Source organism: Amblyomma americanum, chromosome 1 (assembly GCF_052857255.1).
Source record: "Amblyomma americanum isolate KBUSLIRL-KWMA chromosome 1, ASM5285725v1, whole genome shotgun sequence".
Taxonomy (NCBI): domain Eukaryota; kingdom Metazoa; phylum Arthropoda; class Arachnida; order Ixodida; family Ixodidae; genus Amblyomma; species Amblyomma americanum.
Window position 1 is genome coordinate 307,686,253 of NC_135497.1, and position 20,514 is coordinate 307,706,766.

General features: G+C 45.7%; 1 protein-coding gene across 2 annotated transcripts; it reads right to left on the reverse strand.

Moving 5' to 3' along the window:
- Window positions 1–5,864: 5,864 nt before the first annotated feature.
- On the reverse strand, window positions 5,865–8,273 carry LOC144098442 (uncharacterized). 2 transcript variants are annotated; one of them, XM_077631118.1, is made up of 2 exons: window positions 7,853–8,273; window positions 5,865–6,034 (listed from the first exon to the last, which is right to left on the reverse strand). In XM_077631118.1, the coding sequence occupies exons 1-2, from the start codon at window positions 8,207–8,209 to the stop codon at window positions 5,876–5,878; spliced, it is 516 nt and encodes a 171-aa protein (XP_077487244.1). In that variant the 5' UTR covers window positions 8,210–8,273; the 3' UTR covers window positions 5,865–5,875. The 2 variants fall into 2 exon arrangements, with proteins under 2 accessions (XP_077487244.1, XP_077487252.1); XM_077631126.1 differs by having other exon boundaries at window positions 5,865–6,065.
- Window positions 8,274–20,514: the final 12,241 nt, after the last annotated feature.

Genomic DNA, 20,514 nt, shown 5'->3' on the forward strand with positions numbered 1-20,514 from the left:
GAATTATCGAAACATGAATCAAGCAAATCCGGAATAGATTCGTCTTCCGCACGCGCCAAACTGGGAAAAAATTGCACGCTAGTTTGTCGATCTGGGTACACATTTGACAAGCACAGCAACACAGCTTTGTGATCAGACATTCCGTTTTTGACGTCACAGGTATGAAGTAGCGGATGGCACCACTTACAAAAAATAGATCTAGAATAGATCTTGCGGCTCCTTGCACTCTCGTACACTGTTTACTACTTGCAGCAGGTCAAATGTGAACACAATGTCGAGCATTAGAGTATCAGCGTTATGGGAAGAGCATGATGAAAAGGAGTGCCAGACATTGTTAGGCCAGTTGAAATCACCAGCCAGTATTAGTCTATCGTCTCGCTCTTACATGGCATTGTAAATATGCTCTTAACTTTTCCAAGTCCGTAACAGAAGAGTTGCGAGGCCTGTAAATAGCCAAAAACAAAGCGATCCTTGTTGATGTATGTTTTGCAAAATATGGTTTCAATGCCTTGAGCGTAGGGCATCCTGAAAAATTGCAATAATGATTTCATTAAAATTGCCACTCCTCCATCTCTTCTCTTCGGTCCCGGTCGCCACGAAAAACCTTAAAATCTTTGGGAACAAATTCACTGCCAAATATTTTCATTGCTTAACCAGGTCTCAGTAAGCATGCAACGTCCGCGTCGTGTGAGAACAGCATGCCTTCAAGTTCTGCAGCTTTGTTTACGACGCTGTGAATTTACGTTAAGGATTTTGAAAACCAGACTGTCTCTTTTTGGTGTACTTTTGATTCATCGGGAGTTTATACCTATTGTTTCTTGCGTTATCCCATCCTAACATTTTACCGTCAATGCTAAGCTTGTCAAAAACCAGCTTAACCTTGGCGCCATTGCTCTTTTACCCGAGATGCACTTTCCCATAACTTTTTTTTTTCTAACGCCACGAATTCTTTTTGAGAACTCTTCAATAAACGAAAAATCTGTGCCTTTAAACTTTGGACATGCTTTCGTTATTGAAGCCTTTTCTCGGTAGTCACTAAATTTTATGATGACAGGGCGATTCCTTGTTGATTTAGTACTTTCTATGTTGCTTATTTCCAATCCTAACTTCTCGTCAAAAATGTTTTTTGTTATTTTGTTCCTAAGGTCTGCTTCTGACTCTTCATTCTCTTTTATTCTGTAAATAAGCAGCTTGTTTCTACGGCTCCTCTTTTCCAGGTCGTCTGTTTTATATAACAGGTATGAAACGGTGCCTTCCAGTTTAATTATAGTCGACTTCACGTCCTGCAGTTCCGTTTTTAAAGCATTGATCGTTAATACCTCATTATCAAGATCTTTAATTCTATAATAGAAATGTACAGCGCAAATACAGACAAGGACACAAGAATGAATGACATGGAACACAGGAGCGCTGACTTGCAACAGGTTTATTTCGAAATTCGGACCAGTATTTATAGCAGAACCAGGCAATCATCACGCTAGCGCTGTAGGAGTCAAATGTTGTCTCAAATATAACAGCTCTTTGTTAGTTAGAGCAATAGATGACTTGGCCACGCAGGACTCACCCAACCGGTCTATCAATTCAGTCTTTACTATCTCTCGAGTTAGTTGGCAACGGTGTTTGGCAATCACAGAACAATCTTTGTACACAGGCCGACACACAAAATCTTCATCAGAATCGCTGTCATCATTACCGTTCTTACATTTTCTGCAGTGAGCGTCCAGGAACCCTCCTCGCCGTTCAGACACATTATTGCAGTGTTCTCGGACGCGGTCATGCAAACATCTACCGCTTTGCCCTACATAACTCTTTCCACATTTCAAAGGGATGCTGTAGACGATGGACTGCGTACATTTTCCGAAAGCTGGCTAGTATTGCGCTCTCCGACATATTGTCGTGAGACCCTCGACGTCCATGCACACAACAGAGCGCAGTTGCACAGCGTTGGGGACTGTGTATAAGTCTCTTTATAATCGCGCAGCAACAATTTCAGAGGAAAAATTCTTCCTGAACCATTTGAGAGGAGGTGCATTGCGGAATTGGCACAGTTGTCACTCAAGACGATTGAGAGCTATGAGCATCATTCTCTCCATAACCTTTTCCATACAGGTAGGGATTGTTGTAGGGCAGAGGTTTTCCGGTGAATTCATGCGCGCTGGCTGGTTTTACTAAAAACTGAGATCGGCTTGTTTCAGATAGATCTTCCAAACATAATTTACGTGATCCAGTGTAGTTCGAGCAACCAGTCAGGGAGGTTACCAAGCATGCTGTTGATGAACGGAATCAGTGTTCTGCGGTACTGTATTCTAGCACTGTCCTATAATTACGCGCAACCAACACACAAAGGTTTTTCCGTCTCAAAATAAGCAAAAAGACTCATATACACTCTGTAGCGCAAGAACAACAAACTACTTACAGGATAAATGGCGTGGCCGCTGGCGTAATGCCTGCTAAGCGAAAACTGCCGCAAAATCTCCGTGGTCCTCCCCTTGACAGACATTTTGGTCTGAAGTGGGCGATGTCGAGAGCTTTGAACCGTAATTATTATGGCCTGGTGGTGGATACTTCGGAGAATCTATCTGTGATGACTCTACGCCACCATTAACAGAGCTTCGTTTCACTGAATACTTGTCCACCATGTATGCTATGGACTAAGTCTTCCATGTAACCTCTCTAAGCATTTCTACAGCCAGCTTTAGGCGCTTTTTTGTGAGTCAATAACCCCTTAGAAAACCACAGCGCAATGCTCATAGAGCGCTGCTTGGCTGCGAAAGTAATAAAGAAACCGCATATGCGTTCTGTTGATTTATTAACTTTCAAAATTCCTGATAATAGTATACAATAGAGAAATAGCAAAAAAAAACATCAAAATATCATGTCTAAACTGCCGAAACTTATCTCCGGGGCTCATGAGGACACATCAAACATGCTCTGGATGTCCACAAACTTCCGGGCCAGCAGTCTGCAAAATGCAGAAAAAGGAGTAAGGGCGGTGAATCAACCGAGGGGACTCCAACACTAAGAGTCCGTACTCAAACCATTTACGCCTGCGATCTCCGAGGCTCGTGTGGTTGTTTTACAAAGCGAGACACAGGGGTTCAGTTCCAGTCAGCGTGATGCAACCTCAGAAATGGCAGCCGCTCCTTCAGTTACACTCCCCCCTGATGCCACAACGCAAGGGCTTTCGCCACTGAGTCTTGGATACACCATATGTGCCGCTGTGGAATGAAAGTATTCTTCAGCATTCGAGGACATTCCCTCGATTGCTTCTTGCCGTTACTTTCTTCAGTACTCCATGTGACAGTAAAATAACGGGCGTGATAAGCGACGAACATAAATGAGCCGCGCCATTTATAAAATCTGTTCTGGTGGCCACGACGCTGTGTACAGTCTACGTAAGCAAAGGGTCTAGCGTGGGGATTTCGTACTTAGGATGGAAATTGAGAACAACTCGATCCAACTTTTGCTCTCAGTAAAAACCAATTTATCGCTGTGTCGATATTAGGCCAGCAGCAAAACACGCACTTATTGCAGAGAAAATTGTATCTGAAAATTTCTCGCCACCCGATTCAAACTTGTACCGTCAAGAACAAACTCCGTGATCAATGTTTTGTAGTGAACAGCAATGCTGCCCAGCCTCAGAGATGCGGAAAAAATTAACGGATTCGCGCGTCCCACTTTGCTCGCGAATGCTGGAGAGGACAAAGATAGCAGTGTTTGATTTTTTGCACTTTTCTAGGTAATAAAGCTTCCCATTTAGAGTAAATGAAGCCTCTTTTCATACCAACAGGTTAATTCATCCATACAGATAAACATTACTTAGTCTGGTATGTCTCTTCACCACTTTTCGCCCACATCCCTCGACTGCCGTATTGAGCGGGCCACATTTAGAGAGATACGAGCCTCGTCACAAAGCATGAGGTTGCCGCCGCTAGAATGACTGCGCTAATGAGCCAGGGATGGCAGTTCCAAATCACTGCTGTGTCGCTTAGAGTGCGGTAACACTAAGTTCCTCGCTAGCGGAAACACCGTCTTGTCGGGGGATTAAACCTCGGAGAAGAAATAAACGCTAATCAAACGCTTAACACTAGTCAGTGGGTTTCGAACACGAGGCTGCACGGACCGCTTCCTTGGCCACTTCATTACATCACTACGCCATCACCGCGATGTGACTCGGGCGCGCTACTTGTTGACTGTACCTGCAACCGAAAATGCCGCGTGCTATACTGGAATCCTTTCTCGCTTTGCTTTGCAAGTCATCGTCTTCGTGTGCCTACAGTCCTGCCCATTGAATCCAAAAACCGAATCCGAAGTGAACAATGAAATCCTTGCGCACCAGATTCGCATTGCGATTAAGTAATTCGCTGAGGAAAACGCCGTCTTGTCTGGGGTTTCATTGACGGAAGAGCTACTTGGCACAGGTCCCTGATGCCAAAATAAAGAGAGCAAAATCTCCGCTTTAGTCCTGTAGGCGAGAGCAAGGAGAGACAAAAGACTCACATATAACGAGAAACGGGATATAACGAAAGTTTTTGATGTGCTCGTCTTTACTTCTTTAGCGGAGCCGAAAGAGCACGTGCTTTCGCATTTCCTCCGCATGAATACAATTGATCGCCCTAAATTTAAAGCCCGCTTTAAACCCGGCAGCGCAGTCACCAAGATTAACGCATAGCCGACAATTCTGAAAAAAAAGCATTTTTGAATACCTTCAATATTTGCATAGCAGTAACTTCTAAAAAATTTTTTCCGAGAATGTTGGCCACCGAAGGCACACAAAGCAAAGGGAATGTGCTAAAGCACCTAAGTCTCTCGCTTACATTATGTAAATCTGTGGCTAATTTTTTTTTGTTGACAACAGCGGTTTAAACAATTGTCATGAGGTCATGAGGAACTTGTCACAATGCACGACACGATTATTCTGCGTATGATGTGGCAACCATCGAATATTGGAGGATGCTCTGGACAAAGCGCGATTCGAAACAGCGAAAAGCCTGTTTGTTCCTCCGCCTTCCACTCGAGCCGCGAAGCGACACCCACTCTCAGGTTTGCCGAAAGGCTCGAAATAAAACTGCATAGTTTTTGAGTTCGAGGTGGCACTTGAACTTTTTCCTTTTCCCCATTCACTTTGTGATAGATTTCATATGACTTCTTGTCCATGTTCTTTGGACGCCAGTGCGAATGAACTCCAGATAAGCCCCAACTCTAGGCTGCTATCGACAGGTAATGTCTGTAGAGACACTGCACACACAGGGTGAAATGTGATACCTTTTACGAACGGAGTAGCATAAGAAAAACAGCACAGAAACGGCGCGCAGTAAATAACAAGGACGACCGCAAGCGGCTGTCTCCGCCTCTCAATATGTTTTAGTGGTAAAAGTGAACTCCTAATAAGCCGCAACATATAACGCGCATCGCTATCTCGGATACTGCCATGGTTAGCAGGACGGATTTTGTAGACACCAAACCTTTCAATATATGTTCACTGCTTTATATGCATGCCCCTAAAACAGCACTGCTGCGCCTAAAGTGACTACTTATTATATATCAGCAGGGACCAAGTATAGCGGCTATAAATGCGTTGAAGCGTCGCAAAGTAAATTTGTCTTGTTTCTAGCACCTAATAACGCATTTTAGTACTGGTGGTGCTACGCGAACACCAATGGCAGCGCGATTTAGCTAGCTCGACCTGAGAAATTAGCCAACAAATATTTAACTGGCACACATAAGGTTTTTTATTTCTTGCACTGCGGATACCAATAATGTTCACCATGACTCGCACAATACTTTTCGCCATGAAATAGTGCACGATGTAACGTCATGAATGGCATTTGCGGTTTCGTTGTCAGCTGAACACCTACGAGGCAAGACGGAGTGCTCAGGAGTGCCATTTGCGGCAGCGGCTGGCAGGGGCGGAGGCCCTCCTAGCTACAGCATCCGGGATGTCATGGCGGCCCATGGCAGCCTGGGCCTTTGCCTGCGGAGTCTGAACCGCACAGGCGGCGATGCGGGAGGCCCAAGTCGATGTCTTGCTCCACTGGAAACGAGTTCGAGGACTGTGTCATTGGCTGCAGCCGATAAGATATGTGCAATAATGTTGAGGTAAACGAAGAGGCGCTATTATTTTGGGTTCGTAAGCGTAAATAACCAAACACTTGCGCTTTAAAACTGGCTCAGCGTAAGGGAAGCTAGAATCGTGCGTGAGCACTGAATTTGTGATTCATGAAAACTGTTCACCGATATGGTGAAGTTTATAAGGGCAAGCATGTGCCGATGTATAATTACGAATTTAAGACATCTCTACTTGGCCTCAGTTGTCATACCACATGCTGTAACGACAACTGCACACTCAGAGTTTTTGCGATAACAATTACAAGAAATGAAGACAAATATATAATTGTCCTGAATTACATAGCCCCTGTTCTGCATCCACCTTCACATTGAGATACAACAGTGTTTAGTGATGCACTGTCGCAGGACGAGCGCAGTTGTGTGTTTGCCTCTCGCGTACTCGTCGAAGGCACACATTCATTATAGCAATGTAAAAACAGCAGATGATACAGAATGCTCCGTTACCAGTTCAGTTTTCAGTGTCGGCGGGCCTACAAAACGAGACCACGATCACTGTTCGATCATGCGAATATGAATGACTGATTACAAAATAAATTGATTACCACCTGGAAGGATGCAGTCGTGTTAGCGAAATGGTTTGAAGAAACAACTATAGCACTGTAACCATTTTTCAGTGAGAAGACACGCAAAATGAAATGCCGCGTAACTGACGCGACGTTCGTTTCTTTTTGCTCTTCGTGCGACGCCATCACCAATGGCATCGCGGAGCTATGAAAACTAACGCGCGTTGCCATGCCGGAACTGATTATATGAATCCTTGCACAGGCAGCCAGGTGGCGAGGAATGACGTTCAGTTGCGAAATGCGACGCCATATGTCACCATTATCCATGCCTTCAAGGTTATAACGTGACCATTTCAAACACGACAGTTTGAAATACGTTTTTTTAAAGCGCCAGATGTTAAGGCTCCAGTTCGATGCGTGCCGCGTCGCTGGCATTGTTCCTAACAAAAATGACATGACGTGAGGTATGCTCCACTGTAAGGAAATGCTGATTCGCTAGAATGCTGATAACTGATTGCACAGTGGGTGACAGTCGCGCTCTACCTCTCTTTCTTCATCTCCTTTCCCCCTTGCTTTATTGTATACGTTCCACCGAACCTTATAAGGGCATCAGTGCTTGGCTCCCCTACTGTACGCCCCACGAAATTCCACACGCATACCTGCACACCCCGTGACAGGTGAACGCTCGTAACTTCTCCAGCACTGTCAGCAATAGGCGCTGTTACCCTTTGCTGCTAACAACACCTGCATCCCACTGTACCCCTCCAGGTGTAGCGCAAATTCTATTTATCACAGCAGTAACCGTCGGGTCTGTTTTTTTTCGTGTGCATATTTTACCGGTCAAGTCCCTCCTCTTCTTTCAAATGCACAGAGGGCGCTGTCCTCAGCAGCCTGCAAGATGCTAGCTTTTCCTCCTCATGCAAGACATGCTACACCCATATCACTTTGTCCTTCAGAGGCTTATGGCTAGCGAGGAGTTGGTTCGAAGCGATGGACGTGAAAACAAAATTACATTGCCTGCAAGTGCTGTTCGAAAGGGACTACCGTCTGGCATACTATCTAACTACAACTGGTGGCACCTGCATACGCTCGTGTTGGGAAGGTTCAGCCCTTTCGAACACGCGCACTGACCCTTGAATAAAAAAGTTCGGAGAAGCACTTGACAGAATAATTCGAACAGTGCATGAAAGCAAACCAAGAAGGCTAAGAAGCAAGCTCACCGTGCGTGTCGCTGGGGGCACGGCTGACAGCTGCGCCCGGTACGATGCATTCCCGCACATTCGCTTCTCGGAGCCTAAGCGCCCCTTGTGGTAGTCATTGTTGTGGTGGTAGTCATCAGCGCCTTGTTCTCCGATGGTCGGTGTGAGGCGTCGGTCGGAGGCCACATAGCGCTTGGCGACCTCGGCGACCGGTAGCTTCCCAGCTGACCGCGTGACGCACGTTGCGATGTCCCGGCTCCTCTCACGGCAGCAGTCAGCTCCTTGTCCATGGTCACCCTCTATCGCGAGGTGGAGACCGGAACCAGTTGTATGCAGCTGAGCAGTGGGCCGGTCAGGACTGCTTGGGTAGTCGCACATAGCTCTGTGTTCCCTCACGAAACAACGGTTCTAAAAAAAACATGGCGTGCGTTCTATGTCTCGCGCGGCTCGAGCGGTAGACTCGAGAGGAACGAAGACCTCGGGAGGGTTTTCTTTGTCCTTCAACCCGTTATTTTACGCGCGCGCTAGAAAACGACGGTTATGACACCCATATTTCGGAGGTCACAGGGCCCGCATTTTATTTGAATGCAGGTAGCCATTTGACGTCTAACATCGCGGAACTTGAGCAGGCCTTTGTCGTAAAATTTCTCTCGAGACACTCAAAAGATGGAGATGTTAGAATGTAATCGACGTGGGATTCCGAAAGGAAGATGAAGAAATAGACGAGCGACGAAGAAAACTTGGAAATATTTTTCTTCTGCATGGATGTGCTTCAAACTGGCCAATCCTCCACCATGGGTAACTGTCATAGCTTCAGAGACAAAAACAGCGCTGTTTTTCATGGCAGCTCCGAAAGGAAAAAAAAAGAAAGCAGAGAAAAAGCACGGTATAGTTTGCCGCGAAGCCCGCAGCCGCTCCTCACTTAGCGTTCGTTGCTTTTAGATCTCCGGCGTATGTATCCAGATGAGCTTGGACGAAGTTTAAGGCGTGAAAGTAGTAGAAAGATAGGGAGATGTTTCAATCAGCGTGAGAGTGGCAGGGACAGAGATAGCTTTGCAGTGCAATATACTCAGGGGCGCCTTAAATGCGACTACCTTGACTGCTACTCAACAGTGAGGTAGCGGAAATATGTATAATGAGGGATAGTAGATGCAGAAGTGCGAATATGTACAAGCACATCAATAATTCCCCGTATTCCTTTGCGCGGCACATCACCAGATACTGGCGCACACCTCACCACCACAGTAAATACCCAGCGGTGACGGCAGTTTAAGGGACCTCGTTCTTACTGTGCTAGTCTGGGAACGTCGAAAAGCGACGCTTCCATGTTACCTGTGCCTCACGTGCTTTAAAGTGAGATAAAAAAATCACTCTCTCTTATCCTGGGCACTAAAATTCATGAACTGCACTGCTGGAAAGGCGTATGTAATATTCTTGGAGGGCTCTGATGGTGGTAGCTCCGCTCGAGTCTTCAAGAGCCCCGTCAGCTGACACTATTCTTTTCCTTAACTTGTCTTAACCAGAAATAACTTTCTCAGCTTCCTTGAGTGCATCTTGTGTTTGCCGACACTCGTGTTGAGAGCTAACCACGTGCAAATAAATGTCGGCGGAGTCAACATGCAGTACACAGAATGCTTGGAACGCAAGTTTTGCCCAGTTGTTGTAGGGGAAAAATTTCTTTGATGACAACGGCGGATGAAGTGCTTACAGAGCGCTTCGAGACTGTGAAAAGAATGAACAGACGGCTGATGCGTTTTTTTTTTCATTTAATAAAATACAGTTTTCTACAAACGCTTTCATTTCACTAAATAAAAAAAAAACGCAAAATTTAACACTGAAAACTCAGCCTAGCTCTCTCCGTGGCGGCTGAGGACACGTGGAACTTTCCTGGCAGGTCCACAAACTTCAAACTCAGCAGTCTGCGCAGGCAAGGAAAGCGTGACTGAGGGCCTTGAATGCAAAAAGGACTTCCAGACTGCAGTCACCAAGAAATCGTGTCCAGCGCGGAAAAAATTTTCCCAGAGACCTCAGAGGTCTACGCCGTGTAGTACAAAGCGAGACGACGTGGTGTAGTTTCGGTCAGACTGAGGCACCTTCAAAAATGCCAGTGGCTCTTTCACTCTCTACCGGAAAGCGACAGCGCAAGAACTTTTGTCCACACGGAACGAAGCATTCGCTGGTATCATTATTTGTGCTTGATGCAGTGTTGGACTTTTAGAAAAACAAATCATCACTTCAAAAAGAAATGGCGACGCTAGTAAATGTTTCGCGGCTTTTATACCTTCTATTTTCAGCGGACCCTTGCAGTGGATTGAGCATATGTAAACGAGATTTCATGGACTCGTCGTTCATTAAGGAGCACTCAGGACAACTTCATCTAAATTTTCTTCTCAGTAACAGCCAATTTTCTAGCTCTTTCTGGCGAACTCTGTCCGGCAGCAAAAAAGACGCATTTACTGAATAAAAATTGTATCTGAAAATTTTCTCCACACTCTACTCAGACTCAACATGCCGGGACCACACTGGACTTCATGATCACCGTCTGCACATGATTATTGGTGTTACCGCTCCTCATTGGTCTGCAACGTATAAATGTCTTGATGTATCGCACTTTACTTCCGAAAACGTCCGGGTAGAGCGTCAGCAGTGCTTCATTGCTATAACTTTTCTACCTGATAAACCTCCTTCTTCCAACAATGAAGCTTTTTTTCGAAAATGTACGCTAGTTTATTGAGTAATGGCAAAATCACTTTGACATTAGTATACATTTAAGGGTACTCGCGTGTCCCCCCCCGCCCCCCCCCCCCCCCCCCCACGGTTGAAGTGTTCACCGTTCGCTGATTAAGAAAATAGAAGTACAACATTGCGCGGGACATGTTCACCGTTCGCTGATTACGAAAATAGAAGTACAACATTGCGCGGGACATGAGATATACGCTCCTTGTTAAACGCACCGAATGAGCCAGAGGTAACGGGCTCTGCAAGACTCTTTTGTCGCTTTTTACACCAGTTTTGAGTTTTGTACGTATCAGTACCTCAGAGGTCCTGATGGAACCTGGTACAGTGGCCGGCAATGTTTTTCCGTGTATGGTGTGGTAGCCACCGCAAATTACAGCATGCTCTCCACAAAGCGCGACTGAAAACAGAGAGAAACTGCTTCAGACAGTTGCTTTCAAGTCAAGCCGCGTGGCGAAGCCTACTGTCAAGCTTTCAGCGAGGATCGCAACAAACACTTGCTTGTAAGTTCCAGGTGACCCTTGAACGATTTCTCTTGCATCTTTCACTTCAGTATCGAGTTCATTCACCCCCTCCCCCTTACGCGTAAATCGCTACGAATGCGTGAATGAACGCAGCGTAAATCTGAACGCTCAAGGTTCCCGAAGATGCTGACGACTGCCAGTGCCTGCAGGGTGACTCCACGGGCTGGCGGAAATGCGATACTCTTGCGGATAGAAATATACGATGAAAAAAATGCCGCCCCAAAAAATGGCCACAGTAAGCCGAAACGATGACCGCAGACGTCTGTGTCCGTCTCTCCGTGTTTTTATCCGGAAGACAGAAAGCTGCACAATAATTTAAACATAGCGTAAATCTTTACGTTGGTTACTGTGATGGTTAGCAGAAAGCCTTTGTAGCGGAAACACCTGGCTAAATATTTTTATTTTTTCATACCCATATTCTTCCAACAGCACTGTAGCACCATGACGTGACTGAATGAATAATAAATAATATTAGGGATAACGTCTTGCATCTCTACACAAGATGAAGATTCGTAAAGTAACTTTGGTGCCAATTAGCGTGGCCTAATAACTTTTTAGAAAAATTCTGCTTCATGAACAGCAGCGTTGGCTTTAATCTCCTCCATACAAATAATAGACGGGAGAAAATGTTCAATCGGGAGGCGATATTTTTCTCTTTGGTCGCTCTAAGGGAACCAAGGATTTTCAGCTTTTTTCACCGAAAGGATTGCGTCACAAAAATACGCTTTGCGCTACTTTAAGGAAAATATCTGCTCTTTAGTTGTCACCCGTAGAACTGCAAAACCCCGTACACATGAAACACCGACAAAAAAAGAGAAAAACCAGGCATGAAAATCTGAACTTCAATCCTCTACTAACAGCTGGTTGAGAAATGAGTCTGTGGAGTCAGAACTTGTGTAACGCGACAGGCGCGCATGAAAAGCAAGGGGGAATTCAGCTAGAAAACGCAGAGCGAGTGCAGGACTGGGACGGGGAATTGACACATTGCGTACCCCCCTCTCTGAGGGTACGATCGTCCTAGCTCACTGCTTGCGATTGGGGCTCTAGTAGATAAGTGCGATATGTAAGGTCTTTGCAACCTTCCTTATAGACTGTAGTTTTGTTTCACTATTATGCAGCATCATTCGGCATTTCCAGTTCTTGACAAGTAACCAATAAAGTAAGATCAGCCACTTGCTCCGCCGGTGAGTGGCAGTGTGAATGCAGCATGACAGCCGTAACCATGCCAGAACGCAGTGTGCGTGTTGGCCGTTCGAAAACTGAGCGAATAGAGATCCCACAAGAGGTGTTCAAATTTAAAGTGGCTGGGCTGAGTTTTTGAGGCAACGCCGCTGGGCGATGATTCTGGCAAATTATTTTCCTTGTGCGCGTATTTTGGCTAACCTCTGTTCCTCATGCAGAATAAAGATTTTTGCGAAATAGTTTGGTTTTTAAAAATTTGGTCTCATGCTCCTAACGCCTCTCATGTGAGTAGGCCAGACTGATCCTTCAGTGGTTGAGAGGTGGAACATCTGCTGCCACTCTGCGGAACAGGAGACATGCTTAGTACTGCCAAAAAGTCCTTTATGTTAGAATTATGTCCTGTGTTCTTTTTTGCATAACATATATTTATGGTCATGCTCATAGCAATAATGATTCCTTTCAACTATGCCTCGTGGTTTATAAATTGCACCACGAAGCTTCAGTGAAAATTAGCGGCATAAAGGTAAGAAAAATGACTGAGCATTTACATTCCCGCCCGTTTCCCAGCAGAAAGCTCAGAGAACCATCAGCTGCTATCCTCTGCGTGCAATGCGTGCCACACTTGGCACGCGTGTTCGAGAAAAAATTACAAAGTCGCTTTGGGACGTTAAACTCCATAAACCAAACCAAACAAAAACTTACAAGTACCTTGAAGTGGACTGTCAACACAGGACATAAAAATAAAACTTACTTTGCGCACTAGAGCTGTTCGCCAAGGATTAGCATCACGCTGGTTCTGACTTACTGCCGGTGTGAAGAGCACGGCGACGGTTTCAATCGCTCTGAACATGTGCATTAACCGAAAAACGAAAATATCACTTCTGCCATACGCGAGACTGGTAGATCGTGAAACTCAGAAAAGAGCTGCCAGAACCCTTGAGGGAAAAGGCATTTTCTGTGGGAGTGGAGGGAACGGTGACGCAGAGTTACGGGTTTGTGCATCGCGTGGATTCTGTCTGACCGCAGCCTGGCACTGCCGAACAATTTTGGCAGCTAGCCATAGACTCCCAGTATCAGGACGCGTGAGGTCTTGCGGTATACGGTACTCAAGATGTACTCAGGGCTCCCTGGTTGCCTCTGGGAACTTCTTGGCTTGACCTATTTCATGTGATTGACAAACCTTCTTAATGGTGGTTGTTTACAGCGCACGGTTCCGCAGGTTAACACTGAAAAATATGACAGGTCAGATTTTCACTGTTTGGCTTAAAAGGCTGTTCTCCCGTCACGGAATACCGCTAGAGGTGCGGCCAGGCAGTGGTTCACATTTCTATACACTATAGTTCGCCGCCTTTGCTGCCTTCTACAACTTCAAACACATCACTAGCAGCCCTCCTTACTCATGTCTAAGGAGGAGGCGGCACGGATGATTCTTACTGTGAAAGATGTCCTCATCAAGGTATAAGATCCTCGCCCGCTTTTCTCAGCTATAGAAATACACAAGGTGTGAGCAGCTTTAGCTGCTTCTAAACTTCGAATGGGAAGACGATTTAAAATGCGAATCTCCAAAATGGAAATGAAGCTACGGCCGCACTGGCTGGAAAGGGGGGAGCTTGCGGTCAGAGATGACGCTTACAAGGAAAACACCGCTGAGGACTTTGACAGAGGGCATTGAGCCAGAGATTTACCCTCACTACAAGCTGGCGAACAGGTCTGGATTCGGGAAGAATATGTCTGACATAGGTTTGAGCAGTGCTCAGCATCCAAGGTCGTTCGTAGTCGAAACAAAGCATGATATAGTTCTCCAGCGAAACTGCAGACACCTAGTTCTCTTCGTGCTAAAGTCAGCACGTCCCCAAGTTCTTCCACATCACCGCCAAACACAGTCTTAGCCACTGGCATCTATAAGTTTAACCAATTTGTTTAAGGTGTGTGGACCGCTGAAAATATTCGAAACTATGGTCCTCGTAGCCCTCCTCGCCACAGCTCCCTACGATCACTCGAAGATCGAGACAAGCATCACACGCCACAACTGTGTCAGCAGAATGGAAAGCACAAAGCCGCTATACTAAACAAAAAACATGAAAGAAAAACAACGTTCAATCTAGACTAGAGAATTTTCGTTCCAGAAATGCAGGAGACCGCCTCCAGAATTGAAGAGGGAGAAGGTGTCCGCGGACGAGGCGGGGATGGTCAAGTGAAGTGATGCCTGTTCCCAGAAACTGACATTTCGTCCGTCGTGAGGAGCCTGCTTTAACGCGGCATACAGCAACCAACCAACTTAGGTAGCTGGTCATTAGCCCCAAGTAGCATGTAGCATGTTTGGCGGTGCGGTATTTTAGAAGAGTCCTATCAATACGCGCAGCATTATTCTCAGACGCAATTGTCCTCGAAATTAGCAAAACTGTTAAAACTCAACCGTTAGAAGAATAACAACTGCTCTCAGGATACATGGTCAGCCCATCTGAGTAGCACGTCCTAAGCGAAAATTGCTGCTGTACCTTACTTAGCGATACCACCTTTCGCTATGTGGCAACCCTCGGCGGACGGTTTGGGGGAAGTGGGAGGAGTCGAGAGCGCTCCGCCTGTAGTTGTACGGCCTAGAAGCGGGACACTGCAGAGATTCTGTGTGAGTGACGTAACTTCATTAACGTAACTTCCTTTCTCTAAATGCTTTGTCCCCCATTCGTGGCATGGACTCAATATTTCTTGTAGAATCCGGAACTAGTTTAGTGCATTACAACTCCAGTTTTATCCGCTTCTTGCTGTGAACAGTCCCTAGAGAACAACGGCGGACAAGCGCCCACAGAGCGCTAGCAGGTTGTTAAAAAGAATTGAGACGACTGACACATTCTTTTGATTTATTTAATTACAATACTATTTAAAATATATCCAATACACTTATATCGACAAAGTATTCAAAAAAATAGAAACGTCGGCCAGCTCTCTTTGTGGCTCCGTGACGCTCAAGGGCACTGAAGTCCAGCTCTCTGCGTATGCGATAAAAAAAGAGTGGCAAATCAGATAGAGACACAGACAGTGGTTGCTAAGAAATTGTGTTCAAGCCGAAAATTGGTCGCAAGTGATGTCTGCGGCCCGTGCGATTTTATTAAATCTAGGCACTGAGAAGTGGTTCTAGTAAGAATGGGGCACCCTAAGAAATTCCGGCTGCTTCTTCAGTTGCACTCCCCCATAACGCGGAACAGCTTTGGCCAGTCAGAGTGTTTGACACTGCATTTCGTGCCTACATGTAACAGAAGTATATGCCGCTGTGCGACCACGTCCACTCCTTTGTATGTTGTCATTACTTGATCAAATGTTTAGGGTTATCCCCCGATGTGAAGGAGATATGTAATAAGCGAGTAATTACTCATTGACATCCACCCAAGCTCAGTCATGCGGCTACCAAGGAAAGCTATAGAGCTTTCTCAGAAACTTTGGAGTTCAAAAAATTTTTTTCCTGCTCCGGGGTTTTAATCCAAGACCAGCGCTTCACCTGCCAACTGAGCTAACCAGGACGGCAAGCTTATTGTGGGGCGAGAGCGAATTGATCAATAACCGAAGTGAGAACAGTGTTGGTAAGATGTTACTTATGCTTGCAGCCGTCTTAAGCATGTAGAAAAACGAGTAGATTAATAAAAGAGAGGAGGCCAGGCTGCTAATGATTCGCGCCTTTTAATATATTACAATTTCTATGGCCCCGTCGTTGTCCATTCTCAGCATATGTAAAGATGCTTGCATGAGCACTTCATACTTTAAAGGGACACTGAGGACGCCTGTACCCAACTTAGATCTGTTCTCATAGTAAAAACTGATTTTGTGACTTCTCTGGCCATTTTTATCTTCATACAGAAGGAGAAGACGCCTCTATTGATATTTCCCCGCCGTTAGATTCAAACACGTGACGTCATCACCTGCAATTACTCCATGATCACCAGCTGGGAGTGAACAGTCATGTTGCCTATTCTCAGGGAACAGCACTCAAATGAATAGCTTAAGACACTACGCATTGCTTGCGACAAGGTGGATTTGGCCCCACCGCGTTCATTTTTTTAACATTTCTAGCAAATAAAAGCTCTGTTTTCAGTTAATCCAGGCGCTTTGTTTATTAGCGCGTGTATTTATCGATAAAGATCAATATCGGTTTGTATGTAGCCTACGACTGATTTATTCAGCAGGCGCTGATTTCGACATAAAAAACGCGTTTGCGCAGTGCATGAGACATTCGCCGTGAAGTGACCGCGCCAATGAGCAAGAAGTGGCTGTTTTACATGATTCCTGTGCCGCTTTTTACACAAATGGCTTACGTATTAGTACCACAGAGATCAAGAGGAAAACTGCAAGAGGTGACTGTCGGATTAGTCCGGGCATTATGTGGTAGGTACGTCACAATTAAGCATTATTTGAAGAAAAAAAAAACGCGACTAGAAACAGCGAGAAACCTCTTCGGCCGGCTGTATTCAAGTCTAGCCGCACGGCGAGGTGTGGAGCTTCCCGCCAGAATAATAAAAAGTGGTATGTTGCCTTTAACTCCCAGGTAACCTTCGTACCTCTCGGTTTGCACTGTCCGAATTAACACAACATATTCCCAACCGCAAATAGCTCCAAAAGTTGTTCGCAACAACCAATGTCTGTAGGGAGAACATGCGAGCAGGGTGAAATGCGGTGCTAATTGGTAAAGGAATATAGCACCACAAAACTATCACAAAAGGAAGGGGCGCAGTAAATAAGGGGGGCGACCGCAGGCGTGCATGCACGCCCTCCAGTATTTTATCAGAAAGTGCGAAATGGCGTGTAGAAGTTACACGCAATTCGCGCATCGTCACGACTGATGCTGCGACGGTTAGGAGGACGACTAAGCCATTTATTATCCTTTTATTTCTTCATACGCATACCGTCAATGCAGCACTGTTTTGCCAACACTTTACTGAATGCATATTCTATAACAGGGATACAGTTTTGTAGCTATAAGCGTAAAGAAGCTTCGTTGTGTAAATTTTCTTCTAGATAGTATGGAGTTACAGCCTTTTTTATGGAATTGACGCTTCACTGGCAGCACCGTTCACTTCATTCTGTTTTGTGTAAAAAAATAGCTCGGTAAAAAAAATTTCCTGACACAAAAGAGTTTTCTTATTGGTTGCACGGCGTATATCACCGATTTTCATCCTGGATCGTATACACTATTGCGCCATGAAAAGGCGCACGACCTACCATCAAGAAATAACCAAAAGACGTCCATGCATTCGAGTGTGCCTTTGACCGTAGTGTATAAGTTTGGTTTACCTTTGATGCTGGGCCCTGCAGTAATTTTTGAGCACTCGCGAGGCTGGCTACTCTTCCTTCCAGATGCCCATTGTCGTTATGACCTTTAAGCGCACGTGTAGTCTTTCTTCAATTTGTCCTGTGTTTCGACGCTAAGCCTCTCTATCAAGAACGTCTTGGAAACCCAGGAAACAATCATCCGTAAAACCCTGAGAGAGGGAAGGATCAGCTTGAACACGCGTTCCTCACTGAGGGAACGATCGGCAAACTACAGTGTTTGTGTGAGTGGCGGCGCCGTAGTTAAATACAGTGTAAGCTTCTTGCAACTCTACACTTTTCTTTTGCTTTAAGTTCTTTTGGACTGTAGTTTTCGTTCATTACAATGGAGCAACTTTCTGCCGTATAGTGACTTTTCACAACTACTTATGAAGCGAAATAGCAACCGGCTCAGCCACTGTGTGGCAAAGCGAATCCTGCATAACAGCCTTGGTCATAGAGTTGAAAATTGTTTGCATTACCTTTTTCATTATTAAGCAAAAAGAGATCCCACAAGATGCACTGAGAAATGGCTGCGCCGTGTTCTCAAAGCAGAGCCGGTGGACGAGAATTGTTGGAAAATTGTTTATATTGTGCTCGCACTTTAGCTGACTCGTAAAAATAAAAGATCACTGATAGAACCGCGGTTCCTGAAGCAGGAGAAAGGTCTGTGCGAAATAGTTTGGAATTTTATAGCTTTTCAGCAGGTCAGGACAGACACCTCAGCGAAGAGGAACCGGAGTACCTGCTGCCACTGTGTACAGAAAGGAAGACACGGTTGGAGCTGCCAACAAGCGCTGTACGCCATAACTGTGTGCAATTTTACCTGTGTGGCTTTTTTATCATGCACGAAGAAAGAAATGATATGTTTCAGTTATGCTTAATCTTTCCTGAAGTGTATTACGAGGCCTTAAAGATAATGAATGTATTAAGGAACCTAGCAAAATTAAGCAAAGATTTTTGTTCCCGCTCGTATACAAACGGAAACCTCAGAGTGCTACTACGGCCGTCGTAAAATCATAATCAAAACTATATATACGTGCGCTACAAGGCAATGGATGTCCAACTGATATTCACTTAAACCTGTCCTCTACCAGCCGAGACTACTCTAGAAACGCAAACTACTTCATCTAATCTATGCACATGGATCTCTAACATCCAGCTACGTACGCCCTGTCTTGACATTCTCTCAGCTAGCCTCCTGTTCTTGATGTAGAGCATAACTCCCGGGGATTGTTCCTTAGCCCACTCCTATCTCTCTCGGTCAAGCAATACCGAGTGTTATGAAAATTGTTTAAGCTAACAGTTTAAAGGCTTTATTTCTCGGCATCTACCTATCAGTCTCATGTCTGCCCTTCGCAGTAATCTTCATCATGAACTCTCTCTGTCACCTAACATTGCCCCCATCCTTTTCCTTTCCGTAGCTCGCTGAGCTTTTCCCAACCCAATTTCAAGCTTTTTCCTTCACCTCCATGATACCGCACCTTGGGCGACTACTGGCAAGGCAGAACTATTGCGTACGATCTTGTTGAGAGAAATGGTAAGCTGTTTTTCATTACCTGAGTGCTTTCCAATTGGACCTCAGTCCTTTTTTTTACCTCCTTCAATGTCGTTGACCAGATCTCTTGTCACTACATGCCCTGTCCTACTGGTAAGCCGCCGTATACAAGACCCCAGAGTTTGCTTTCTGCCGATTGTCACCGTGACATACCACTAGGTTATTGTCTATGGGTCTCCAAGGCTTTGCATGGAAATACAACGCGCTCTCCCTCTCCCGTATCAATGTGAAACCTGGCGTGTCTCCTCGCACACCACAGCAGCGTATCGCAGCGGCTAACGCGAGCCCCTTGTGGTGAGTTTTATCCCCGACGACGAAGAACGCCACAACGAGGAGTTGTGTGCAGACGTCTTCGAGACAAACTTTCTGAGGCTACTGGCAGGGGCAGCAGCACCGTGGTCGGACGCCGCCCGAGGTGCAGCAGCTTGGTCGACATCACGAAGGCGATGACTGCCTTGGTGCGGTTTTGGTCTTGCCTATACCAGAAAACATGTGTAAACAATATTAAAGCAAACGAAAGAGCGCGATCAAAAGCGGTTCGAAAACGCAAAAAAAAACTCGTATGGCAACCGTACGGAATGGTAAAAACGTGAGAGCTGACGGAATTCCATTCCGGAAAAAAATAGCGCGTCTGGCATGCCTGCCAAACACAAAGATGGAAGTCCTATCAGGGTCCGCAAAGGCACTTTCACTTCGTGTCATGCTGGAGTTCTAGTACAAACTCTCAGTGCTTTGGTGAAAGCAAACGGAATATAGAGGCTAAACAGATCATCCTAACAGGACTGAAAAGTCGCAGCGATAACCAGGCCTAAATCATCGCCTTGTGCGTATAAACGTGGGGACTACAGAATGAGCAGCTACAGATGACTGTCAAGATAAAATCCCTCTTCAGAGAGCCCGACGTGGAGGGAGACCCCTGAAGATGGACTACCGGCGCCTCTCTGAAAGGTGCGAACATATGTGGGAAGAACTTACTACCTGCTACAGACTATTCGCTTTACTATTTTCACCAAACTGGATCGGCAGGGCTAATTATCGGTTCCGGCTTTTCTCCACCCCTTGATTAGCGAAACGCTGCATTTCTCTGCAGTTGCCTCTTTAATGCAGCACGAAATTATGGCACGAGAATCATCTGTTTCGGCGGCGACGCCCGCATCTCTCCCAAATTATGCTGTTAGTAAGAGTCACTCCATGTCGCTTCCTGACAAATCCCAAGTCCCGCCTGCGAACAGCGCTCCTGGCAGTGTCTCTCACGCAGATATCTGTAACACTGATGTTGAAATGCTCAATCCTTCCCACGAACGTCGAGCCTTTTCCTGACCCTCGAAGTCAGCTGTTCCGCAAATCAAAGCAAAGAAAGGACCCCCCAATGTAATCTCCCAGACTGA

Bases quoted from the DNA above. Each gene is read 5' to 3' on its own strand.
- LOC144098442 (XM_077631118.1), bottom strand. From the start codon at position 8,209: ATGTGCGACTACCCAAGCAGTCCTGACCGGCCCACTGCTCAGCTGCAT. The intron at 6,035-7,852 runs GTGAGCTTGCTT...ACTCGTTTCCAG, and splicing joins TGCCCCCAGCGACACGCACG to TGGAGCAAGACATCGACTTG.